At 44.2% G+C, this 26,768-nt stretch overlaps 1 protein-coding gene and 1 long non-coding RNA gene across 2 annotated transcripts; one reads left to right on the top strand and one right to left on the bottom strand.

Annotated features, from left to right (window-relative positions):
- Nucleotides 1-265: 265 nt before the first annotated feature.
- On the bottom strand, nt 266-17,231 carry CUNH1orf158 (chromosome unknown C1orf158 homolog). Its single transcript, XM_005079403.3, has 4 exons — nt 16,923-17,231; nt 6,337-6,450; nt 2,038-2,215; nt 266-660 (listed from the first exon to the last, which is right to left on the bottom strand). Exons 1-4 carry the CDS (start codon nt 17,031-17,033, stop codon nt 479-481), a joined length of 585 nt encoding a protein of 194 aa, XP_005079460.1. The 5' UTR covers nt 17,034-17,231; the 3' UTR covers nt 266-478.
- A 43-nt stretch (nt 17,232-17,274) lies between these two features.
- On the top strand, nt 17,275-25,354 carry LOC121135797. The gene is made up of 2 exons (XR_005872915.1): nt 17,275-17,455; nt 24,593-25,354. It is a non-coding gene; the product is annotated as an uncharacterized LOC121135797 (long non-coding RNA).
- Nucleotides 25,355-26,768: the final 1,414 nt, after the last annotated feature.

Raw genomic sequence — 26,768 nt, 5'->3', positions numbered from 1 at the left:
ACTGAAGCCACCTGATTCTTGACTCATGACCCAGTCTGCAAGGGGGCCAGCTACCTCCTGCTTCTGTCACCATGCCTTGCCCTAGCATGATGGGCTGGCTGTACCCCTGGAACTGCGAGCCGGAACAAAGTCTCCCCCCCTTAAGTTAGTGTCTATCAGATACTTGGTCACAGTGACCAGAAACGCAATGGGCTCAGGACTCTTCTGCTTTTCTCCTACAGTGTCTGCTTGGCCTCAGCACACACTGGGCTTTGCAGTTCTGCAGTTGTGTAAAAGAGCTTTAATTTATGGGGTGGGAACAAAAACAGTGAGTTTACAGAGACGGTACCATAAAATACACATCATGATTCCAAGATACTCCCCCCCCCATAACAATGGTCCATAATTAATTCTTGGGCTACATCTGCAGATGCTTGCTCTCCGACAAGTCCGGTCTCTCTTGCCGGCTCTGGCTGGTCTGCAAATGCAGTGGTACTCCTCAGAGGCGTGGGATGGGGTGTAGCCGAGGGGCAACGACTGGGATGGCATGCTCCCTCCTGGACATAGCACACACCGGCAGCCTGGTGTAGGACGTAGTATAAATGCTTTCCCGCAGGCCAGTCTTGGGTGCCTGCCACTTTTGCTTCATTTGCTCTAACAGTCCGTAGTTTGTGGGGGGCGCTGCAAGAGAAACCAGGTTGGGGTGACACAGGGCTTCCAGAAGTCTTATACATAGTACTTAACGAAAACACATACAATAATCACATCCCCCACCAGAGCAATACATCCATCAGGTTCTGGAACAGCACAGCAGTTGCCTACCCTGGCCTTGTCATGCTGATAGAGATGCCACCTCTAGGAGCTGCTGGGGTGAGGCACAAAGGCCAGCAATCAGGAGGCACAACTGTCTCCCACTGCTGCCACATTTTCCAGACTGTTAAGAACCAAGGTTGGGTGCTGGAGAGATGGTTCAGAGGTTAAGAGCACACTGGCTGCTGCTCTCCCCAAGGTCCTGAGTTCAATTCCTAGCAACCACAAGGTGGCTCACAACCATCTATAATGAGATCCTGTGCCCTCTTCTGGCCTGCAGGAATGCAGTCAGAGCATTATATACATAAAAAACAAACAAGACAACAACAACAACAACAAACAACACAGGGCAGGCAGGGGGAGTAGAGGCCAGAGAGGACATAAAAAAATCCTCAAAACCAGTCTGTGGTGGCACACACCTTTAATCCTCAGGAGGCAGAGGTAGATGGATCTCTGTGAGTTTGAGGCCAGCCTGGTCTAGTCTAGAAATCTAGTTCCGGGAAAGCCAGGGCAACACAAAGAAACCTTGTCTCAAAAAACCCAATAAGTAAACAAACAAACAAATAAAAGAAGGTCTCAAATATTCTGCCCCTTACCTGTTTTATTTTTTCATACAGTACACACCACTATCTGAATCTTGTTTACTCAATCTTACTGTCTCTTATATGATGAAGATTACCATACACAGGATAGGGGTGTTATAGGTTATTTTTCATGGGGAGAAATCACTTACATGAGAAATCAATAACCCAGGGTCAGCGTTCTGAGCATCCAGTCTCCTATGCTCCGAGAGCCAACCTGAACCCCGAGAGAGACAGCGCCTGCCTCTCCTCAGGCCTGTATCCCACACGCCCAACCAGGTGAGGTCAGCACCACAGGTACCTAGTAAGACCTCTCCCTGGAGCCTCTTTTTTGGATCAATTCCCTGAGGGCTGAAGCATTTTGTGCTTGTCACCACTATGTCCCCTAGGACCCTCAAGGGAGATTCAATCATTGTGCTTAGAGGTAATGCCTGGCATAGGAGAAGAGAGCGTGTTGCTTCCAGCCACTTCTGGTCCTAGCATACAGGTGAGGCTGTCAAGGGAAGAAAGCAGTGCAGTTCCGAACAACAAACAGGACTCATTTTCCTGTGACCTCCCCCCCCCTCGCTGCTCCTGTAGGTCTTTGTGATGGGAGCACACCTCAGCCCCATGCATCTGTGGTTCCCTTACAGAGCAATACAGGGGAAATCTCCAGTTACAAAAGTACCAAGAAGAGGAAAGTCAGTCTTCTCTGGCAGCCACAGCAATTTCTGTCCACTCCAGGTACGCAGGGCGGGGACACCCGGGTTATAATTGTGTCGGTTGTAGTGGTCATCATAGGTGCTGATCAGATAGCGATTTGAGGGCTCCTGGTGGTGGGTGATCAGGTGTTTGTACGGGAGATCCTGGAAGGACATATACAGTGGCCACGTTACCCACCAGAGCTGAGTGTCCTTTCCAGCCCAGGTGGGTGACAGTAATCACCTCTCAAGGAGCTGAGACACCAGTGATGAGGAAGCCTCCACTGTTCACCAGAGACCTCCAAGGGCCACAGAACTGTCTGTCCCATTGGGACATTCCTCTTTCCATGTCCCACCTGGCTGCTTTCAGGTCTCTGGCCAAGTCCATTCGTCCCCAGGGTGAGCTACTATGGTATATTAAAATTAAACTGCCCGGGTCACCCAGAGTGCAACTTTGGGATCTGACATTACACCCTTTGGTTCAGTCTTGCCTTATTGCCCCAACTGCCTGTTTCCAAGGTAAGGGGCTTTGGGGCCTCATATTTCCTTCAGTTACTGTCTCTGCAGCTCCCTTTGCTGCAAAGCAAGGAGCTGTTTCTTTGGTGAGGAGTTGTTTACCAGGAAGGAGAAAACTGGTCTTTCTCTGTCTGGGATGCCTTTCGGAAACCAGAGTTTTCCTAAGGACAGTTTCCCAACTAGATAGGGAACACTAGGGAGCTGAACTGGTTGAAAGGAGGTTGATTTGCCATGTGTAGACACCATGTGTAGACACCATGTGTAGACACCCTGCACCCCAGACTTCAAAGGGTGGTTCCATAAATAAGTCAGAGCACAATGCCAGAGAGAGACAAGTGTTTGGGCTAGAATACGATGCACAGTTCCCAAGATCTGCACCACCGGGGTCAGGAGTCCCTTTCTAATCCAGCCAGTGAGCTGGTGGCATTCCCTGGATGGCAGGCCTGCAGGAGAGGGGCCAGTGAGGGTTTTTTGTTGGTTGGTTGGTTGGTTTTTTGTTTTTCGAGACAGGGTTTTTCTGTGTAGCCCTGGCTGTCCTGGAACTCACTCTGGAGACCCAGCTGGCCTCGACTCATAGAGATCCACCTGCCTCTCCCTCCCAAGTGCTAGGATCAAAGGCATGCACCACCACTGCCCAGCTCCAGCAGGGGTTTTATTGGCATTTCTTTTGGTTCTGCATTTGACCCTGCTGTCTCAGAAAAAAGAAAGAAAGGAAGAAAAGGAAGGAAGGAAGGAAGGAAGGAAAGAAAAGAAAGAAAGAAAGAAAGAAAGAAAGAAAGAAAGAAAGAAAGAAAGAAAGAAAGAAAGAAAGAAAGAGAAATCAACAACAAATGGAAACCATGGCAAGCTGACTTAGAACCTTTGGTTCTCTTGAGGAGAAGTATGCAATGCCACACATGATTACACGAGGCAGCAGAGCACTGGCCAGGGATGGCTATTAAGTTGAGAAGGGGATGGAGTTTTGTTGCACACTTCCCCCATGGGGGTCTGTTGACTGCTTGTTACTAGGGGCCTTTAGCAAAACACTTCTCATCCCCTCCTCCCAGTAAGGCCTGCATGCAAGTTCCTGTTTATTGTCTAAAAGCTAACTCTTGTTTTTGGTCCATCCTTTGCTGGAGGTCCCTGGGAAGGTAGGCTTCTGACCTTGGTGTTTTTCCACCATGCCTGCCTTTGGTATGTATATAAGGCTCCACTCTTGTAAAAATAAATGCCATTCTCCTTGTAAGAATGAGCCGCTGTCTTTGTCTTTATTTTCATCCTGAGCCCTTAGCCTCAGATCATTGTGAAGTATGGTAGCACTGTAGCTGCAAACACACTGGCAGCTCACTACAGAGTTTGGTGAATGAGCCCTTAGGAACAGAAAAAAATATTGAGGAAGAGGTTTCTGTTGTTCGGTTGTGTGTAGTGCTCATGGGGTCAGGGAAAGTTTTTAGTATAGATTTATTTACATGTATGTATATGCATGTTGAGAGTGGGGAGGAGGATGCCAATGCTGGCCAGAAGAGGGAGTCAGTCCTTCCACCTGCAGTTGGAGTGACAGAGGGCAGTGTGTTGACAGACATGGGTGCTGGAACTAAACTCAGTCCTCTGTAATAGCGGCCGGGGCTCTTCACTACTGAGCCATCTCTCCCGTCTCTGGAACTTATTAATTTTAGCCATATTAAACCATGAGTTGGGGTCTGTGTTTGCAATGAGTCTAAAGGTCTCTTTAAAAGATTGCCTAATGTTCTACACTTGATCATAGCCAAAGGCCAAGAAGCTGTGGTGTAATGAGCTGATATTTAAGAATTGGGGTGAGCGTGGTTGGGCACTGGGGGCCCCAGGCTGTGAGTTCTTATTCTATCTCCCTTCAGTTAAAGTTCCTTTGTGTCTTCCAATCAGAAAGCAGTGGGGGAAGTTCAAGAGCCCAAGCGCATGACCTGGAGATGCTGCTCAGTCCGGGGACACAGCTAGGAGTGGCAGTGCGGACTAGAGATGTGTGCATGGCCCGGGGACGCCAGTGGAGTTGTGTCTCAGGGATGCCAACAGAGAGTGTGACACCATTTATTGTGATAGGACTTTCCCAAAGCCCGAAGACAACCATCTCTGGCAGCATCTCAAAGGAAATAAAAGATAATTTATTCTTGAGGTATGAGTGACCAGGGCTTGGGAGCACAAGTTCAAGTCTCCAAGAACAGTCGATTGTATGTAGAAACAATTTCATTATTATTTTTTAAAGGAATCCTATTTTAGTCATTTTGGGGGGGGGCTTATGTGAAAGAAAGCCAAATGTTTGTTTATATATGTGCACTACATACAACTGTGTGTGTGTGTGTGTGTGTGTGTGTGTATGTGTGTGTGTGTCTGTAAACGTGTGGAGATCAGAGGACAACCTGCAGAAACTGGTTTTCTCCTTCTACCTAACTGCATTCCACGGATGGAATTCAGGTTGTCAGGCTTGGTGACATGGGCCTTCTGTGTACTGAGCTATCCTGGACAGCTGGCCCTCATGAAGGTTTGGTTTTGTTTTGTTGTGGGGGTTTGTTTGTTTGTTTTCATTGTTTTGAGACCAGTCAGGCAGGTTTTAATAAAGTGGAGAAATCTCTGCTACAAGTCTCAGATGCTATCTGATGACATTCTCATCTTCAGGTAGAGGGAAGCTAAGTTAATAAATTTCGAAAAATTTTACCAGATCTCAACAAGGATGTTAGGTCGGACACAAGGGCAGTGAACGGCTACTAGGAAGACTAAATAATTTGGGTCTAGGTCGGCAACATTCCAACCCCTTACAGTTAGGAAGTTCTGACCAGACAATCAAGCATCAAGCTTGTAGAGTCTTTAATATAGGTATGGCTTCTTCTCCTTCTCCTTCTTCTTCTTCTCCTTCTTCTTCTTTTCTTTCTGGGAACTTCAGTTCATACTGAAATAAAAATTTCAGTCTGTGATGGAATAAAAAGCCTCCTGAGTCATACCTCAAGGCCTGAGAGAGGGCTCAGCTGCTAAAGTTGCTTGCTGCCCTTGCTGAGGATTTGAGGTGGCTCCTCAGGTTTCACATGGGGAAGGAGAGAGGTCTTGCAGCTTGCCCTCTGACCTCCAGACCTGCACAGATGCCTCCCACAGCAAATGGACGACGAGTCAATGTTTTCCCAAAGTTTAAAAGAAGCCTGGTGGGGGTGGAGTCAGTGGCGACAAGGCACACATTTAATCCTGGCACTCGAGAGGCAGAGGTAGGTGGATCTCTGAGTTCAAGGCCGGTCAGGTCTACCAAGGGGGTACCAGGACAAAAAGAAAAACAAAAACAAAACCCAGAAACCAAACCAAACAAACAAAACCCCAAAGTTTAAAAGAAGAAGACACATGCATTGTCTCTGATTTACAGAAAAGCCCCCTGCTTGTTCCCTTACCATCAAGCCACACAACTTGGAAGAATTTGTTTCCTGCCTTTGGTCTCTCGGGGAGCCCTCCCCACACTAAGATGCTCTGATGGTCACAAATCACACCTCCCTCTCTCCTGCCTGAGTTTAAACAGGTGTTGGGGCGCGTGGGATGGGGAGAAACAGGCTGGCCAAACAAAACACTCAGGACTCTCACTTGACGCTCTCAGAGCGTGGCGGCACAGAGCACAGCTGTGCCCTATGGATGAATGATGACAAGCTTGCTGCCCCCACCACAAGCCTGGAGGGAGACGCCCAGAGGAACTCCTGTAGGAGGTATCTCTCCCTGCTGTACCTGGAGGTGCTGGGATCCCAGAGCCTCTGGCACAATGCCACCTGTTAATAAATGCTGCTTACCTCCATTATCCTTTTCGAGTACCACCTGGAAATATGGTCTGGTCTGTGGCCTGGGAAGGGGACATATTCCTTCCTGTAAATGCACTGTGGGGTGTGGTCAGTGGCTTTGCTGAACTGGAAAAGAACACATGTTCGTGAGATGCCGCGTCCCTTGTCCCACTGTGTCCCCAGACACCACACAGGGACAGATACCAAATAACACAGGAAGCACATGAGCAAAGGGGCTTCCAGCCTGCTCCAGACTCACTTGGCGACTTTCTTTCTTTTTTTTCAAAATTTGTTTTTATTTTATGTGCCCTGCATGCGTGTCTGTATGAGGGTGCTGGGTCCCCCGGACTTGAGTTATGGACAGCTGTGAACTGCCTTGTGGGAACTGGGAGTTGAAACCCAATGCTCTCAATTTTCTAGTCATCTCTCCAGCCTGCTCTTGTCCTTTCTTGCTCCCAGCGTTCCTCTATGCCAGTGGTTCTCAACCTTCCTAATGCTGCGGCCCTTTAACACAGTTCCTCATGTTGCGGTGACCCCCAAGCACAAAATCATTTTTGTTGCTGCTTCATAACTGTAATTTGTTACTGTTACCCGCCATAATGTAAGTATTTGATATGTGACCCTGTGAAAGGGTCTTTTGCCATCAAGGCTGAGAATCCGAACTCTGTAAGTCTTTTCCTTCTCCTTTCTCTTTTGAGTTCCCCATTCTTCATCTTTTTCTTTTCTGTCTTTTGGTTTTTCAAGACAGGGTTTCTCTGTGTAACAGTGGTGGCTATCCTGGAACTTGTTCTGTAAGACCAAGATGGCCTCGAACTCACAGAGATCCACTTGCCTCTGCCTCCAAAGTGCTGAGATTAAAGACGTGAGCCACCATCCTCTTTTTATTTCTTTCATGATGTTGTCTTTTCTGATTGACTTTCTTAATATGGTAAACTATTAAGTACTTACTAGTTTGGCTGTTTTGTTTGTGTACTTGTTTTCTGCCTAGACAGAATTTCAAAATATAGCTAACGCTGGCCTTGAAATCATGGTATTCCCTCTTTATTCTCTTCCTAAGTGCCAGGATTACAGGAATGCACAGGCATAAAGTTTAGTCCATTTCATTTTCTTTTTTGAGATAGATTCCCTCTCTGTAGTCCTGGTTGTCAATAGGAGCTTGCTATGTCAACCTAGTTGACCTCAAGCCCAGAGATCCTCCTGTCTGAGTGATGGGATTAAAATCATGTACCACCACTGCCCAGTTCCATTTCAGCTATTTTTAAGTATACAGTGCGATGACATTAAGCACATTCACATCGTTGCTCAGCTCCCCCCAGTATCCCTGTCTAGAAGGTCTACATCCCAAACACCAGGCTCTCCTGGCCATGCTGCTTTCAGTTTCTATGGATGTGTCTATCCCAGGCACCAGGAATAAGTGGTCACACAATGTTTGTCTGGTTGCATCTGACTCCTTTCACTGATGTCTTCAAGATTCATTCATGTGGGAGGACATCCAGAATTTTCTTCCTCCTCAAGGCTGTGTGACCTGGCATATCTTGTTTATCCATCCATGCATGGGTGACTACCCGCATTGTGTCTTCATTTTGACTAAATGTGAATAACATTGCTCTTTATGTATGTATGGAAATATCTTTCTGAGTTTCAGTTTTCATTCTTTTCAGGTTATATCCAAGAGAACTGGGGCGGGGGGTGTCATATGGTCGTATTGTTTAATTCTTTCTATTCCTTCCCCCTGTCCTTTTAAGAAACATTAAAAAATAATTTTATTTTCATTATTTTTGATTTGTTTTTCCTTATGTATATGTGTACAGGGCCCTCAGAGTCCAGAAGAGGGCATCAGATTCCTCTGCAAATGGAATTACAGATGGTTGTGACCTGCCATGTGTGTGCTGGGAACCAAATCTGGGTCCTCTGGAAGAGCAATCAGTGGTCTTAACCACTGAGCCATCTCTCTCCAGTCCCTTGGTTGTGGAATATTCCTTTGTACTGTGTGAAGACGTGTTGCTGTGATTGGTGTAATAGAAAGAGAAACAGCCAATAGCTAGGCAGGAGGAATAGGTGGGACTTCTGGGTAGAGAGAGCTCCGGGAAGAAGAAAGGCAGAAGCCAGCCAGATGCAGGGGGAGCAAGGCATAGGAGGAGAGGGTTAAAGCCACGGGTCACGTGGCAACATGTAGCTGCATAGAAACAGGTTAATTTAAGCTGTGAGAGTTAGTGGGACAAACCTAAGCTAAAGGCCAAGCTTTCATAATGAGTAAGTCTCCGTGTGTGTGTGTGTGTGTGTGTGTGTGTGTGTGTGAGTGAGTCTGTGTGTGAGTGTGTGTGTGTATGAGTGTGTCTGCCAGAGAGAGAGAGAGAGAGAGAGAGAGAGAGAGAGAGAGAGAGAGAGAGAGAGAGAGAGAGAGAGAATAGTATAGAAAGAGACATAGAAAGAAAGAGAGAAAATCCATCTAAAAATCCACATGGGGTGGGGGCTGGGATGTCCAAACATAGGGCCTGAGAAAACTAAGGAAAATTCTGAGTCCTGCTGTCTCTCAGGCCAGCTTGTGCTTAAAGGCTTACGAAGGCGTGGCCGCTGGCCTGAGGGCTGGAGCCAGGCACCCTCACAATGAGACAGCAGCGTGTTACCTGAGCCATGAGGCAGCTGACACAGCAGTTTAGTATTTGTCTCATGCTGTGAGAGAATGCGGCAAGCACTATGTCAATAAAGATGGGAAACAAACTTCCAAACAGGGTACAGTTTGTTTAAAAAAGTATGTGTAGGCTTGTGCCTTTAATCCCAGCACTTGGGAGACAGAGCTAGGCGGATCTCTGAGTTGGAGACCAGCCTGGTCTACAAGAGCTAGTTCCAGGACAGCCTCCAAAGCTACACAGGGAGACCCTATGTTGAAAAAACAAAACAAACAAAAAAGCAAAAAGCAAAAAAAAAAAAAAAAAAAAAAGCCAAACCAAAACCCCCAAACAGAAACAACAACAACAAAAAAGGGTGTGTAGGCTTAAAAAGGAAAATAAAATGGGTATACATAGTCACAAAAACAGTTTATAAATAGTAAGAAAAGTTTTTAAAGAGAGAATACAATAATATGGAAAAGATAAACCACATTAAGATGGAAAATACACAGAGAGTCACATGTGGTGTCTTGTTAATTTTGAATTTTTGAATGCTAATGAACAGTTTGGTTTAGTAAAAAGCTAATCAGTCTATTTTAAAACCAGTTTTGAACTTTATTAATTATAGTTGTGTGTATGCTTGAGAGTACACGTGTGCAGGTGTCTGAAAAGACGAGAGGTATCAGATCTCTCTGGAACTGGAAATACAGACGCAGGGGTGAGCTGCCTGATGTCGGTGCCAGAACCAAACTGGGGTCCTCTGGAGAAGCAATGCATGTTCTTAACTGCGAGGCCATCCCTCCAGCTCCTTAAAAGCCATTTTAGCATGTGTTTGTTTGATGGGGGGCTTGGGGTATGCTTGTGTGTCAGATCAGTGTGTTGGGGTTAGAGGACAACTTGGGAATCAGTTCTGTCCTTCTGCCATGTGGGATCGGAGGATCAAACTCAGGCCCTAACACCTTGCTGCAGTCACCTTTGCCCACTGAGCCATCTTGTCAGCCACCTGCTCTTTTCTTTTTTTTTAATTTCTATTTTATTTGTTTAATTAAAGATCAATTAAAGATCATATCTTTTCCCCTCCTCTTTCCTCCCTCTAATCCCTCCTGTGTACCCCACATTGCACCCTATAGAAACCATGACCTCTTTTTAAAAATTGTTAGTATTATCACTCACTCACACACACACACACACACCTAAATATACAAATGTAGCCTGTCCACTATGCTTAATACCACTTGTGAGTATATGATACCAGGGATGATCACTGACATTAGGTAACCCATTAGGGAGCTCATCCCTGAGGAGGACTGGTTTCTCCAGCACTCAGCATGATTTGTTGCCTGAAGCTCTTTGTCTGTGGTTGGAACCTCTGTTCTGTTCTCATTTTCCTTTCCCTCCCTTCTTTCTGTAGGGAGTTTTTTCCTCCGTCCTTCCAGCTCCCAAATAACCACACAGAGACTTCTCATTAATTACAAAATCTCTTCCAATAGCTTAGGCTTGTTTCTAACTAGCTCTTACATCTTAAACGCACCAATTTCTATTAATTTACTTTCTGCCACATGGTTCATGGCTTGTTACTTTGTCTCCGCATCTGGCTGGTGATTCCCACATCTCTGCCCTTCTTCTTCCCAGCATCCCCCCTGCCTCAATAAATCCCGCCTAGCTATTGGCCATTCAGCTTTTTGTTAAACCAATCAGAGTGACAAATCTTTAGAGTAAACAAAAAAGATTATTCCACAGCATTTCCACCTTTTTGCCTAAATAAAAGGGAAAGGGTTTTAACTCCAACACAATAAAACTCTAAACGATAAGAACAACTATCAGCAAGAATTACACTTACAATGTCCAGTCCATTTGTGTTTGGCATATTTATAGAAGATACTTCATTATTTATTCTGTCTTGATGAGTCCAAAGCTCTGTACTCAATTTGCCTTCTATCAAAAGTATGACTATCTAGTCTTCAATGCCATCAAAGACCCCAGAAGGACATAACATTACCTTAGTAAACAGGAAGTGTAGAACAAGCAATTTCCAAAACTAAAAGAAACAACAGAAACAGCTGGCTGCCTGGACAGTCACCCAAGTTTACTCTGCAACATTAGCACATCCATTTTCATCCTAAAGGCCTAGAATATCTGACAGACTTTTCTGTGCCAGAGGAATTGTTGTAGGACTTTCCTACCCTGTCTTGGCAAAGTTTGGCAGCCACTTTTCTTTGTGTCCTGCAGATCCAATTTGAACAGCAAACTACTGTTTGCAGTCAAGACAAGAGCAGATTCTTGTCCAAATGGCTAGTTTTGCCATATTGAAAACAAACTCCATATGGAGTTTCTTCAATGCCCATCAGTTTTCCATGAACTTTGATGACCAGGGTTGGATAACTGGAGCCTACATGGTAGAAAAAGAGAACTGACTTCTAAAAGTTTTCCTCTCATAGTATGTCAGGGAAAGGGCAGGAGACATAATGTAAATAAATGGATAAATGTAACTTTTGTTTGACTGTTTTTTTGTTTGTTTGTTTTTTGTTTTTTGTTTTTGTTTTTTGAGACAAGGTCTCTCTGTGTAGTCCTGGCTGTCCTGGAACTCACTTTGTAGACCAGGCTAGTTTCACACTTAGAGATCCACTCTGTCTCCAAAGTGCTGGGATTAAAGGCATGCACCACCACAGCCAGCTAAAATTCGTTTTTTGAGACAGGGTTTCTCTGTGGCTTTGGAGGCTGTCCTGGAACTAGCTCTTGTAGACCAGGCTGGCCTGGAACTCTAAGGATCCGCCTTCCTCTGCCTCCATAGTGCTGGGATTAAAGGCATGCACCACCACCGCCTGGCTAAAATGTTTAAATTTTATTTTTGGGGGCTCTAGGAATATAAATCAATGGCAGAGTGCTTGCCTAGCATTGACAAAGCTCTGTGTTCCATCCCCAGCACCAAAGTAAAGCTATCTTTCCAATTTTAGTATATGTGCTGCCAAAGCGAGCACAAGTAAAGCTATCTTTAAAATTTACCTTTTGCATATTTCAAGATCTATCTTCCCACTTGCCTCCCTATCAGCAATTGTGATGCTAAAGTAAACAGGGATTATAGGGACCTATCTGATGGGCATACAGCAATCCGTAAGTAAGTTTCCCAACTAACCACAATGTCAGTGTTCTGCCAGTATAAACGAAAATAACCCAAGCCCAAATCTACAGTTTATCAGAAGAAATATCCACAGCATAAGGATTATTAAACTACAACCTTCTACCTGTCTTCAGCTACAAGTACTCTTTGAACTCATTATATCTTATTTAGCTGTGCAAATGGGGTTATGTAGGCTGATATTTACTGAAGCAGATGAATGCAGCATTTGAAAGTTCTACTTTAAGATTTAATTGGCTATTAAGCAAGTTTCTTACGATGAAAACACGAATGTGTGTTTTAAAAACTTAACACATTTTGTTTATTTAAAAGCATGGGGGTGAGGGAGGGGGACGCCATGCCAGGATACACATGTGGAGCTCACAGGACAACTTGTAAGTGTCACTTCTTCCACCCATGTAGGCTCCTGGATCAAACTCAGATCATTAGGCTTGGCGACAGGCACCTTTACACACAGAGGAGCCATCTTGCAAGCCCTGCTTTACTTTATTGCTGTCACAAATCACATCATCATGAGTTGTGTTCTCATTTGTGTAGATCTGCAATTTTTATGTTTTCCTAAATTGTGTGGAAAACAACAGGTAGTTACAAATTTTAGATTGCATAATACTGATTTTTATCTTGTCTGTGTATTTTCAATTAAGTGAGCTAATATCCCTTCGTTCCACCTTGAGTAACTCAAAGGCCTGTCTCTGATTTCCAGAGCTCCAGTTTGATAAACATTCTCAGCCTTTGCTTGTCTGGAAATGCCTTCATTACCTTCTCATTTTTGAAGGAGAGTTTTGTGGGCTAGAGAATTCTCAGTTGAAAGTTTTTGCGTCATATGTACTTTGAATATATCACCTGGCTGCTTCTAGGTTTTTGCAGACAAAAATCTCCATTGATAGACTCTTTGATAAGTTATTGTTACTATATTGGACCAGTCATTGTCTGTGGGTTTTATTTTCATTTATTTGTCTTCCTATCTTTTTTTCTCCTCCTTCTGGACAAGTCATTGTTTGTGGGTTTTGTTTTTATTCATTTATTTTTCTTTTTATTTTTGTCTTTCTCCTCCTCCTGGTTTTTCTTCTTCTGTAGATTTGTTTAGTTCATGTGTATGAGTATTTTGCCTGCATGTATGTCTGTGTATCACATGCATAGACAGGAGCACTTGGAGGTCAGAAAAGGGCGTAAGACCCCCTGGACCCAGAATCATAGATGGCTGTGAGTCACCATATGGATTCTGGGAACTGAACCTGGGCCCTCTGCAAGAGCAAAGAGTGCTCTTAACCTCTGAGTCACCTCTGCTGCCCATGCTTCTCAGGCTTTTTTGTATTTTGTTTTTTGTTTTATTTTGTGTAACAGCTCTGGATGTCCTGGAACTTCCTCTGTGGACCAGGCTGGCCTCAGACTCACAGAGATGCACCTGCCTCTGCCTTCCAAGTGCTGAGATTAAAGGTGTGCACCACCACTGCCTGGTGCTTCTCAGGTTTTTAAGAGTCCATGTGTCTTTGATTTTTAATAGTTTGATTTCCATGATTATCACCAACATGTCTTTCTACATTTATTCTTCTTGGAATTCCTTGAACTTCTAAAATTCATAAAGCCATGTTCTTCCTTAAGCCGTGATATTTTCAGCCATTATCTTTTCTTCTTTTGAAACACAGCTGGCCACAAACTCACAGTGATGCACAAACTTACACAGATCTGCCTGCCTCTACCTTCCAAGTGCTGGAATTAAAGGTATGTGCCATCATGAACATCAGTACTTTATTTCTTTAGAAAGACTGCTTGTTACTTTGTTTATTTCTTCGGCATATTTTCCTTTTCCTTTGTATGTCATGTCTAATGATTTTTTTCACTTATGAAAAAAAATTAGAAAACACTAACTCCTCTACTTTTGTTGACCAGATATATGCAAGGGGGAGAACTTTATTATTATTTTTAACTAGCTGGTCTTCAGGGCCAGCCATCATGAAGGCTGAGTCAATTCTCCAGCCTTTTCTTCATATACATCCTGCCTGGACTTTTCTGTAGTTTATCATATTCTCATACACACTTCCTATTAATTTTTTTTCGAGACAAGGTTTCTCTGTATTGTTTTGGCACCTGTCCTGGAACTCGCTTGGTAGACCAGGCTGGTCTCGAACTCACAGAGATCTGCCTGCCTCTGCCTCCCCAGTGCTGGGATTAAAGACATGAACCACCAACTCCAAGCCCTATTACATTTCTTAATTTCCCTCTATCTTCCTTTTTCCTTCTTTTCTTGATCTCAATACACAGCCTATATTGGCCTTGAATTTACAAACCTCCTGCCAAACTCTTTTAAGTGTTGAGATTATAGATATATATGCCACCAAAGCCTAGGTTTTATTTTTTTTCTTCTTTTTCTTCCTTCCCTCCCTATGTCTCCTTCCCTCTCAACAAAGTCTCACTATGTAGCTCTGGCTGGCTTGGAACTCCCTATGTAGATCAGGCTCTCATCAGCCTTCTGTGTGCTGGGATTAAGGGTATGCACCATCTTTGGCCTTCTCTACCCATTATCTCTTGTTTGAGACATTTATAGGCCAGATTCCCTTGCAGCTTTCTCCTCCAGGCATCACTGATTATTTACAGACTGGAGTCCCTTGCAGTTTTCTTACCTACAGGAACCCTAACTGATTGCTCATCTGGTCATTTTTTTTTTCCCTTGGCGCCTCTCTTCCTCACGTATGTCAAGCACAACCAAAGTTAAATGATGACTCATGCCATGTCTGGTGATGATCTACGTGGAGACAATGTTTTCTTGTTATTCAAAGTGATGGAACACAGTCAAAAGAATGACGCATGGAGAATGACACCTTGGGGGAACTGTGAAAGAGGCTCCAAGAGGAAAAAAGACAGAGGGCCTTTCACCTTAAGTCCATTTTGTTCCGTGGAATGTTCTTGGATGCGATTTTGTGCCTCCTGGGGCAAACATTCACATTCAATTCCTAAGACATGTTTATTCTTGTTGGATGTGGGAACATAGCTTTAGAACCCAGTCTGGTGAATGAATGCTGTCCTCAGTGTACCCTAAATTTGGATATGGTCGGCTGCCTTGCTTTCATGCTTTCCCAGGTATAATCTCTAGTACATTCCTGGAAATTGTGTTTAAACTGGCCTGTCTCGAGGAAGTTTTGGGAAAGGGCTACTCTTTTAATAATTAGTATGTGCTTAGTGATGTTTTGTTGTTGTTTTGTTTTTCAAGGTTTTTAAAATTAATTTATGTCTTACATTCCAATCCCACTTTCCCCTCCCTCCTTTCCTCCTGCTCCCCCACTCCCCTCTCCCACCTGCTCCATGGAGAAGGTAAGGCCTCCCTAGGAAGTCTAAGTCTGTACCATCAATCTCACTGAGGCACTGAAATTTATTTACATGCTTTTCTTATGTTTTTCTGAACTCAAACAAGCCTCCTTAGATCATTGCTTTCTTTTTTTTTTTTTTTTTTTTTTTGGTTTTTCGAGACAGGGTTTCTCTGTGGCTTTGGAGGCTGTCCTGGAACTAGCTCTTGTAGACCAGGCTGGCCTCGAACTCACAGAGATTCACCTGCCTCCCAAGTGCTGGGATTAAAGGCGTGTGCCACCAACGCCCGGCAGATCATTGCTTTCTTTGTTTTATTTATGTATAGAAGTACAGTGAAGCTGGAGTAAAGTTATCTGCAGTGCTGGATAACTGTAGTCTGCCCCAATCTTTAAGGTCCTCAAATGCCAAGTCTTTTTTTTTTCTTTCGAGACAGGGTTTCTGCGTGGCTTTGGAGGCTGTCCTGGAACTCACTCTGTAGGCCAGGCTGGCCTCGAACTCACAGAGATCCGCCTGCCTCTGCCTCCCGAGTGCTGGGATGAAAGGCGTGTGCCACCAAAGCCCAGCAAATCCCAAGTCTTATAGACAGATCTGCATAGGTTGACATAAAGTACCACCAACTTTCCCCATTCTCCCCACACCAAAGCTGGCAGTAGTATCTTAACCTCTTTCCCAAGATTATCTGAGGATGCCTATGTATCTCTGAAAAGACAAAAAAATAAAATTGGTATCTACATGTATAATTATATCATATCTATATGTATCATGTTTACATATCCATATCATAAACCTTCATATCATATATCTACAATCTCTCTATATATATCAGGCTGGCTTTGTGCTCACTTTGTTACCAAAAGTGGCCTTGAAATATAGATCCTTCTGCCACAATCTCCTGAGTTCTGAGAGCTCAGGACTGCAGGTGTCCACCTCACCTCCTGGCGGGTCTCGTGCATGCTAAACAAGCACTGGGCCAATTGAACGACTCAAGCCCAGGCTCTGCAAGGCTGTAAGTGGCTCATTCTTGGTGGCCACAAAGGTGAGTATTCAGTTTCACGAGGCCCATTCAGGCAATGCAAACCAAGAGACAGTTCTGTTTTGAATGCAGACACTGAACACGGCCGGGGCAGGGCTGTGGCACAAGCGCAGTTAGCAGTAACCCGTCCATCCATGTCACTGCATGGTGTGTGCCATGACCGCTTCAGTGGGTGCTATGGTCAGGGAACGGAAAAGAGTAGAAATTCTTCAAATAAAAGGACGAAGGCTGGCTCAGGAGTTAAGAGAGCTTACTGCTCTCGCAGGGGAATATTCTGATACCCAGAAACAGTCCAGTTACAGAAGTACTAGAGATACAACTGTATTAATACCCCTTCTACGGTGTCTTTAAGACACAAGGAGGGATCCTAATTACTTCATGGATGCATCTTTCCTGTGTAGAACACGGAGACCCTACCATGATCTTCAGGCTCAGCTGTGGGCTGCCTCACAGTTGACAGTAGCAATGACTTCCCTCTTCCCTCTGAGCTGTTTTCCCTCTGGGTCCCTCTTCTTACCTTCCTCCTTTCCTCCACCCAGTTCCCAGTGAGCACTCTGGTCGAATATTTCTTCTCAATCTGCCAGCCTGGAGTAGACAATGCCTGAGGAATTGCTGCGGTCACAAACATGGTAAGGATCTGTCCCGAGTCCCTTTGGCTTGGCACATTCAGGGGCCAGAGAGGTATTGGGGGTTTGTTAGAGTGCTCATCTCCTTATCGGCCTTCCCAGAGTGGGCAGTAGTTGACACTTTGCCAAGCTCAGGAGATTTAAAACAAAGCCAAGAGAGCTCACTTCCGTCCCAGAAGAGTGATGTGATCTTGGATTCTCTTTTGTTGACTGTCTCCATGGTAACAGACACAGACAGCAGTCTTCACTAGGAAGCAGTTGATTCTGTAGGAGCAGAGCTGGCCCCACATAAAGAAGCCAAACTGAAAAGGCACCACCATGAAAACAGGAGAGAAAAGGCCAGGTGTCTCTCCTGTTGCAAGAGGGGTACCACCCTTGTCATATTATTTTTTTACAATGGGGGGAGTTGGACTATTTCTTGAAGGTGAGTTGCATTCTAATACTGCTTAGTGCTGACATGTGAGCCGTGCTAAGATCCTAACAGATATCCCCCAGCAGGACCCCTTGGAGGCTGGTAACATAATGGTGTCTCTGTGTGCTTTACAAGCAAGGAGGTTCTGGTGCCTCAAGTCACTCTGCTACCTGGTGGGACACTTGAGACATCTGTCTGTTTCAACTCTGGCTTAAATCACTGACTTCTATCCACTCCCTGTCTGTAACTCTGCCTGAGGGGCTTCCATCCTGCAGTGTGTTTGCAGCTAACACGATACAGGTTCCTTCATTCAGTCTTCATTCATTTATTCCGTAAGTTCTTCACATTGTGTGTCTTAGGTGCTAAGGTGAGGTTGCAACGCATTAACGAACAGACATCAGCTTAGCTCAGTGAGATAGAACCCCATGCTTTGCTTACTCTCTAGGCCAAAGGATCAGGAGCCACCGAGGTATCTATCTAGAGGGCTGGCTCTATATAGTGAAATAGGTCCATATGGTGCAATGTTCTATAGCTCTTAAAAAAGTCTGGTCTGGGGAATGTTATGTAATTCCAAGGCAGAGCACTAGCATAACATGTGAAAACGCCCTTAGTTTAAACCCTGGCAAAGGAAGGGAAGAAAGGGTGAGTAGGAGAGGAAGAGGAAGAGGAAGAGGAAGAACAGAGAAGCAAAGAGAAAGGGGAGAAAGAAAAAAAAGGATTAACCTAAAAACAGATGTACTAGTAAGTAGAGGAAACTGTTTAAAAAATTAAATTTTGTTTCGTTTTATGTGTATGGGTGTTTTGCTTACATGTGTTCTACATTCATGCCTATTGTTCATGGAGGCCAGAAGAGAATGTCAGATCCCCTGGAACTGGAGTTACATAAATTTGTGAGTCACCATGTGGTTACTGGGAGTTGAACCTGGGACCTCTAGAAGATCAGCCAGTGATCTTAACCACTGAGCTGTCAATCCAGCCCTAGAAGAAATATTTGTCTGACTAGCCACAGTGAGACACAGTTGTACCATGTGGGTGCAAATGTTGCATAGTCTTACAAAGGTGTGCACGCACACATGCACACACACATACACACACACACACGCATGCATGCATGCATGAAAATACGCATGCATGTATGTATGTGTGTATGTATGTATCTCCATGCTGGAAAGATGGCTCAGAGGGTTTAGGGCTTACCATGTAAGCCTGATAGCCAAAGTTTGGTCTCTGGAAGCCACTTAAGGTGGAAGGAGAAATTGACTCTACAATGGGCATCAGATCTCCTGGAACTGGAGTTATGGTGGCTGTGTGCTGCTGGGAACTGAATCAGGTCCCTTGTGTGACCAGCAAGCACTCTTAACTGCTGACCTCCTCTCTAGTCTGAGGTGTAACTTTAATACTACAACAAGACTCTAAAACTTAGGAAAATAATGTATTCAGGAATGAATAGTATTTTCCAACCTGGGAAGAACATGTGACAGTGAATTGTAGGCACATCTAGAAAAGTTTGTACAAGAGGTAGGAGGGCAGGTGTTAAAGACGAAAAGGAGAAGGGCATTATGGGTGTTTGTGCTCAGTTGCAGAGATGTGTGCACTAGCTTTGTCCGATGGTCTTCCTAGCAACATCCTTGATGTTGTGGTTTAGCAAGGCCACTCACTAGGTTGCGGCTAGAACCGCTTATTATTAAAAGGATGGTCTCATAGACATGACCTTGACAGCTGTGGTTTGGCAGAGTCTCTTGGGACTGTTCTTTTTAATCTGTCATATGCACGGGGACCCTTCATCCAAGGCACCCAGATTCTGTCTGGGTAGGGTTTAAAACAATGGTTCCTTTTTGCCTTTGGCAGCTTCCTTCCACACAAGCAGCATTTCCTGTTACTGTGTGGTAGTTTTAAACACTGCTTCATAACAGACAGGAGGCAGAAAAGAGCACATACAGGAGGGGACAGTGCATAGTACAGGCCCTGATACAGGCCTCCAGTGACCTACTTCCTTCAACCAGGTGCCACCATCCTCACTTCACCACCTCCCAGTGACAGCCAGGGTGAGCTTTACTAATCTCCTTGACATTTTTTAATTCAATCCAACAAGTTGACAGTTGATAATCAAGATTAATTTCCACAGTAGTACCGTCTACTGAGATGCCCAGGGATAGCCATTTCCCCAGAGCAATGTTTTTTTTTCAATATTTTTTTGTGTATGCGTGCATGTGTATGCTCACACACATGCATTCAGGTGCCCACAGGAGCCAGAAGATTGTGTAGGATCCCCTAGAACTGGAGTTACAGTTGTGAGCCATCTCGTGGGTGCTGGGGACTGAACCCAGGTCCTCTGCAGCAGCAGTCAGTGCTCCTAACACCTGGGCCACCTCTCCAGCCCCACTCCAGGACCTCTTTACAGGCATTATATTGATAGAAGCTACAAATGGCCATGACCTCCTGTGAGAGCATTTGTCAGCTTCTCTGAACGATGTGAAATCATATTAGTTGATTAAAATCTGTCTTGGTGGGAATATTTACATCACAGAGTTGGCAAATGCTCTTGTGAGGGTTAATTTTGGTTGTCAGTTTGATTGAATTAGAATCCACTAACTGCCAGGCGTTGGTGGTGCACGCCTTTAATCCCAGCACTCGGGAGGCAGAGGCAGGGGGATCTCTGTGAGTTCGAGACCAGCCTGGTCTACAGAGCAAGTTCCAGGACAGGCTCCACAACAATACAGAGAAACCCTGTCTCAGAAAAACCATAAAAAAAAGGAGAGAACCAGTTTCTGCAGGCTTCCATTCAGTGGCGCTCCAGGAGTCTCCCTGGCATTCAGCACCACACTGAGGCATCCAGCAACATGGACTGAAGGGCCAATTGGTTCTCAGCCTCTTCAGCATGTAGACAGCCATTGTTGGGAGTATCCAGTCTGCATCACGTAAGCCAACCTAATAAGTGCCCTTTGTAACACACACTCATTCCATTAGTTATGTATGTATTAGCCCTGGCTAATGCAGCTGTACACTGGGGTATATCAACTGGCTTTTTATTTCTAAGACAGCTTCTTATACTTGCCATACTAAAAATCAAAACAAAAATCTTAATAGACTTAATTCACTTTGAAATAAGAACAAGCAAATGACACGAACATGGTTTTATGTATGTATTTGTATTTTTACAAACACGTGCAATGCCTGAGCTTAGTAAGAATCAGTTGAATTCCACTCGTTCTTCTGTTGTGACAGTATTTTGTTCACAGAAAGGAAGCAAGCTCCATACCCTTACATACACAATTGGAAGAGGCAGACACCCTTACATAACCCTTGTAACTAACTGAAATGTTTGCTTTGCTTTGAGACTGAGTCTTACTATGTAGCTCTGGAACTCATGGACCAGCTTGGCCTTGAACTCACAGAGATCCATTTGCTTCCAACTCCCAACTACATCCATCTATTTTATCTGAAGACTTCCTGTTTGCCCTCACTCTGACGAGCATTTTTATTGAACGCAGAATTGATGGTTAATTTTATTGTAACTTCCAAGAAAATGACCACCAGTCAAACTGCTAATTCTTTTTTAATTGTTTTATTGTAGTTTGTGTGTATGATTTTGGACATGTAACCATTGGTTATTTCCTTCCACTGTGGGTCCTGAGGATCAAACTCACGTTGTCGGGCTATTTTGTCAAACATTCAGCCTAACCCTCCCTGTTCATTATTTTAAGGTAGTTGGGTTTTGAGTTGTTTTTTTTTAAATTTTAGTGTGTGTGTATGTGTGTACATGTCAGAGAGAGACAGACAGAGAGACACAGAGAGAGACAGAGACGGGGGAGGGCAGTATGCACAAGAGAGCGTAGGTGCCATTACCCCACAGCAGAGGATGGCAGAGGACAACTGTCCAGGGTTGCTTCTCTTCTCCCACCTTGTTAAGGCAGGGTCTCTCTTGTTTCTGTCCCTGTCCCTTTGTATGTTCCAAGCTAGCTGACGCTCAAGATTCCTAGTGGTTTGGTTGTCTGTGCTGGAGGTTGAACCTAGGGCCTTGCTCGTGCTACTAAGTGCTCTGCTAGTAAGGCAGCTGCTCCGCCCTTCTTGGAAGATTTCTCTAGGAATACAAAGAAACTGAACGCCAGGCCCTGTCTTACCTAATCCAACTATTTTACCTAATCCAACCCTTTAGAGCAATTTTCCAAACAAGAATACCAGTTGTGGCATTAGGAGTAGGAGTCCTGCCTAAAGAACAAAGCAAGCCCTGACTGCTTCTGCAGGGAGGAGCTGGCTCACTGACCCCAGGCATCCTTTACATTGTAAGACAAAGGCAAGGGTGTCAGAAGTAAAACACTAGCTGTGATTTATTTGAGTTACAGGGCTGCGGCAATCAGGTTTGTAGGCTTGGCAGCAGTTCCGTGTACCCGCTGAGCCATCTCACCAGATCCGATGGTTGATCTCGATGAGATCTAGACTAACTAAGGAAACAACTGTCTGGGTGTGTCTGGGAGAGGAGTTCTGGATTAGCACAGCTGAGGGCAGGCGGCACCATTCCATAGATCAGGGTTCTAGCCTGAATGAGAAAGAGAAAGGGGGTAAGGACTGGCTTCCTTGGGCACCTGCACTCACTGTATGTACCCCCCACATATATACATAATTTAAAAAATAATATAACTAGCATAAATCTATCTTTACTAAATTAGATTTCTAAAATAAATTGTTGGCTGAAACAGCACAAGATGGACAACATGAAGAGAATAATGTATTTTATGTAGTCGTGTTTGCCAAAATCACCTTTCAAAATATTATACATTTTCTATAGGTATATATGTAAATATGGAGAAGCAGCTTTTAAGGGATTTGCAACATCACATTAAAGAAAACAACAAAGTGTCTGGGCAGTAGTGGTGGTGATGGTGGTGGTGGCAGGGCATGCCTTTAATCCCAGCCCTTGGGAAACAGAGGCATGAAGAGCTCTGAGTTTGAGGTCAGCCCAGTCTACAGAGTGAGTTCCAGTACAGCCATGGCTACACAGAGAAACCCTACCTTGAAAAAACAAAACAAAACAAAAACAAACAAATAAATAAAGATCAAAGCAGGAGCCAGGCATAGTGATGCACACAGAATCTATTCCCAGCACTCATGTTGGGCGGTTCACTCGTGCCTGTAACTCCAGTTCCAGGGGATCTGATGACAGCTTCTGCACGCCCACCCAGATACTGCAATTGCGGTGCATTTACATGCATGCAGGTAAACATTCATACACCTAAAAAAGGAATAAATCTTATTTTTTAAAGAAAATATCTGCCATATTTCTAATATTTTAAGGTTTTACTTGAAGATGTATTCATGGGACACTAATGTAATTGGCAAGTGTTTGGTTTTGGTACTGTACATCGGGCCTCATGCATACTGAACAGGCCCCTTAGAGCTGAGTCACACCCTCTGCCATAAGGTAAATTTTAGAGTAAGGAAATTGGAACATTCTGATTCCGGGTATAGCAAGTTCTGCCACAAGACCACAGATGTTCTGGCTAGAGCCTGTTCTTACCCTATTGGGGTGGATGGGGGTGGGAGTGGGACTCCTCTTTGACCTTTGAAAGCCATACATGTGAGTAACAGATTATTGCTGCCATAGCCCTGGGCACTGAGGCGCCATTAGCACACCCTGACTTATCTTTGCTAACCTAGGGATAAGATGAGCAAGCCAGCAGTTACTTGGAGCAGAGTTCAAGGGGACAAGGGGATAAGGACCAGGGAGTCTTGTTTGTCACACACAGTGGAGGCAAAGCAGAATGAAGAGCAGCATAGAAAAATTTGACTAGTTTCACTATGTCCCAAGTCCTCTTACCTCAGTAGTCTGTGGACCAAAGAAAGCAATGGACTTGGGACGTGGCTCAGCAGGTCAAGCCTAGCATGAATGAGGCCCTTGGTTTGGTTCCAAGCACCGTATAACTTGGATGGGCACACTTGTAATCTCTGCTTAGGCTAGGAGGATCAAAAGTTCAAGGCCATCCTTGGCTATAGAACAAGTTCAAGGCCAGGTTAGAACACATGAGACCCTGTCTGATGGGGGTGGGGATTGGAAGGTGGGAGGTGGGAGAGGGGTAGATGGGGCCGGGTAGCAACTTGGGATGTAGCTCTCTGTCCTTTATCAGATGGTATTGGCCAAGAGCTAACAGTACTTTCTAGAAAAGTACTGGGAATGTAACGAGAAAACACACTCAGCCCAAAGTATCTGGATTTAAAAGTATGTGGGTTTCCACATCTCTTAAGGACTCTCAACTAGCCATCTTAGTAGCAAATCCAAGGGGTCTCCTACACTGGCCAAGGGCATCCATTCTCAGAGAAAGCGATAGTCAAGAAAGCAGAGTAAAATACTTGATGCTAACAGCCTAACTCAAGGAACATAAAATATCACATCTGTGTATGAGGAATGACTCAGGATGACAGGCTTGGTGGCTCCTTTATTTTAATGAATAATAAGAAAGAAAAGAGTTTCATTTGTTGACTAATAGGCCATGGGGTACAATCAAGTGTTTTCTGATCAGGCCATGATTTGCAGTGGGGACACCACATAGCCTTGGACATGAAATCAGTCATCTGGCTTTCAGTTGGACTGGAAGAAATTGAGAGATTAGTGTTAATTTCTCAGAACCCCAGTTCCTTCATTTTAAGGGTGATTTTGAGGACATTGGATATAATGGCTAGTAATCTTACCAACTGGGAGACTGAGGTAGAAGGATCACTATGAGTTCAAGGTCAGCTTGGGTTACATAGTGAATTTTAGGCCAGTCTATGCTACTGAGTATGAATCTGTCTCCCCAAAATTCACTTTGAAGCCACACATGAAACAAGGCCTCCACGAATTCTGGGACAGCCTGGGCTACATGGTGAGACACTGTCTCAAATTAAAATGGAAAGAAATGAAGGAAGGAAGGAAAGAGAGAGAGAGAGAGAGAGAGAGAGAGAGAGAGAGAGAGAGAGAGAAGAATACATACTCAATCTGTAGAACTGGCATAAGAACAAAGAAGTTCAATACTCTGCACACAAGGGGTTGGCCCTCATGAATGTGTCACAATGATGACAGAAATGAATGGGCTAACAGAAGATGTATAGGTTTGCTACTAGGGTCCCCAGCCAACTACTAAGGTAAAAGTCTTTTGTCTCTTTTTTGATCTACAGAAGGAAGACATTGTGGAAATGCACCCTCAGCCTTGAGATGTCCCAAGACATTCCTACTGGGAAGTCTTCCAGTAGCTTATCAATAGAATAGATAGGCACCCACTTACCCAGAAGGCCAATCCTTACTCCATGTGCCTCCAGTGGCTGGAGTAACACAACACAAAACCCACTCTAGTTTGAAGACCTACTCAACCTCAACTCATAGGTCTGTCTCAGAGAGGACCATGATCCCAGGGTCCCATTGCTTCCTATAATATATGTTTTCAGGGTCTAGTTCCTATTTTTCCCCAAAGTCACCTGCTAGTCAGTTATGAACAGCTCAAGAAGCCATCCATAAGAATTCCTTTCTGGTCATATTTCAGCACAATCAACGGAAAGCAAGTTGAAGCATGCCTGGATTCCACTGGACTTCAAGGCTGGCCTTTAAAAGCTGCTGGTCAACAAGGGCAAATCCTCCTAAAAACAGGAGAACCATGTGGTCATCTCCTTCAAATGAATCTTTACTTCCAAGAGGCAGTTGATCATCTTGTCTCTGGCATATCTTGCCACTTCCATGAAACTTGATTCATTTTGGGCCTCTATTTCACTTCTGTAGTTGAATGAATACTAATGTCCACCCAATATCTATCTAGCTTTCTACTAGGGATGTGTTCATTGCCCCCCCACCCCTACCCCTAACTCAGTTCCATATTTGTTATGGAATATTATTTTAAGATGTATTGCTTTCATTTATGCTGTGGAACATTTGTTTAATGATGCAAAGATGTGTTGTATTCTTTTATATTGCATTTGTTTAAGTCTGTGAAGCTGTGTTACTTTGCCTGTTTAAAACATCTGATTGGTCTAATGAAGAGATGAACGAATAGCTGGGAAGAGAGAGAAATTGGCAGGGCTAGCAGACAGAGAGAATAAATAGGAGGAGAAATCTGGGATCGAAAATTGAGGAACTGGCAAAGAACAGTCAGCTACCCTGCCACACAGCCAGACACTGAATAAGAAGGAAGGAAAAGATATACAGAAATAGAGAAAGGTAAAAGCCCAGAAACAAAAGGTAGATTGGATAATTTAAGAAAAGCTAGCAAGAAACAAACCAAACTAATGTCTAGGATTTATATGAAAGAATAAGTCTCTGTGTGTGATTTATTTGGAAGCTGGGTGGTGGGCTCGCCAAAAAGAACCAAAGAGTGAAAAACAACTAACTACACATATTCTACTCAAAGGATAGCATAGACGTTGGAATGTACAGTCAGAAATTTCTATTCCCTTGTTTGTAACTACCACACACAGCTCAGAAAACCAGTAGAAATGGAAAATTACTATGGAGTTTTTGTTGAAAAATGGATACACACATAAAAATGAGCATAACTCTTAGAGAACTTAGCAGGGAATTGTTAAGGACCACCATATAGACAGATGAAGACATCAGCATGGAGTAGAGGGGGGCAGAGATAAGAAGAGAACATAAATTGGTGCTCTTATTTGAGTCCCTACATCAGACCACACCTGATTTACACCTGATATTCACAGCTACAAATGCCAGTCCATTTTATATATACTTGGGAATTATGCATTGATTCTTTGAGAACAAATAGACAGCACTAACACACCTGTTCCCTTGGATTTCTCTAGAATTTCCACTGTGAATGTGGTCTGAGTTTGGTTGAATTCAGCTTCCCTCCAACTCTGGTCTTTTAATATTTGTGATGTTTCTTTAGGGCTGTTTGTTGGGAATTCAACTCTGACACCCAGAACTTCTAAGCTCCCCTATGCACAAAACTCTGGTTGTCTCCACTCATCTTCATCTAGGAGCCATGTACCATGGGGAATCTGTCCTGTTTCTTAGCTTTCAGCTCAAGCAAGTTGGGCACCCAGAGATTGTCACCACCACCAACCATCTACCACTCAACAGACTTGGTCATCAGAGTTCTACATTCTGAGCCACACAGGCAAGCCCAAGGAGACTATATGCAACACACCTGTTTTTTTTCAAGGTCAAACCAGATAAACGTATCATAAAGTTTCAATCAATCTAAACAGTCTGACTTCTAGCTAAGGGGATTAAGGACAAGCTTCATGCACAGATTCAGCCTTTCAAATGGATGCTGAAGACGGTCAGCTCGGTTGTTCCTCAAGACTGAACAAGAACATAGAACTTCACTCCATTCTCCTTAGCCCG

Source organism: Mesocricetus auratus, unplaced genomic scaffold (assembly GCF_017639785.1).
Source record: "Mesocricetus auratus isolate SY011 unplaced genomic scaffold, BCM_Maur_2.0 Super-Scaffold_100042, whole genome shotgun sequence".
Taxonomy (NCBI): domain Eukaryota; kingdom Metazoa; phylum Chordata; class Mammalia; order Rodentia; family Cricetidae; genus Mesocricetus; species Mesocricetus auratus.
The sequence above is the reverse complement of the archived record's forward strand: the minus strand, read 5'-3'. Positions and strand labels throughout refer to the sequence as shown.

Coding starts and splice junctions, on each gene's coding strand:
- CUNH1orf158 (XM_005079403.3), bottom strand. CDS start 17,033: ATGTTTGTGACCGCAGCAATTCCTCAGGCATTGTCTACTCCAGGCTGG. Junction 6,451..16,922: donor GGGTGGAGGAAAGGAGGAAG/GTAAGAAGAGGG, acceptor GTTCTTTTCCAG/TTCAGCAAAGCCACTGACCA. Junction 2,216..6,336: donor ACTCGAAAAGGATAATGGAG/GTAAGCAGCATT, acceptor ATGTCCTTCCAG/GATCTCCCGTACAAACACCT.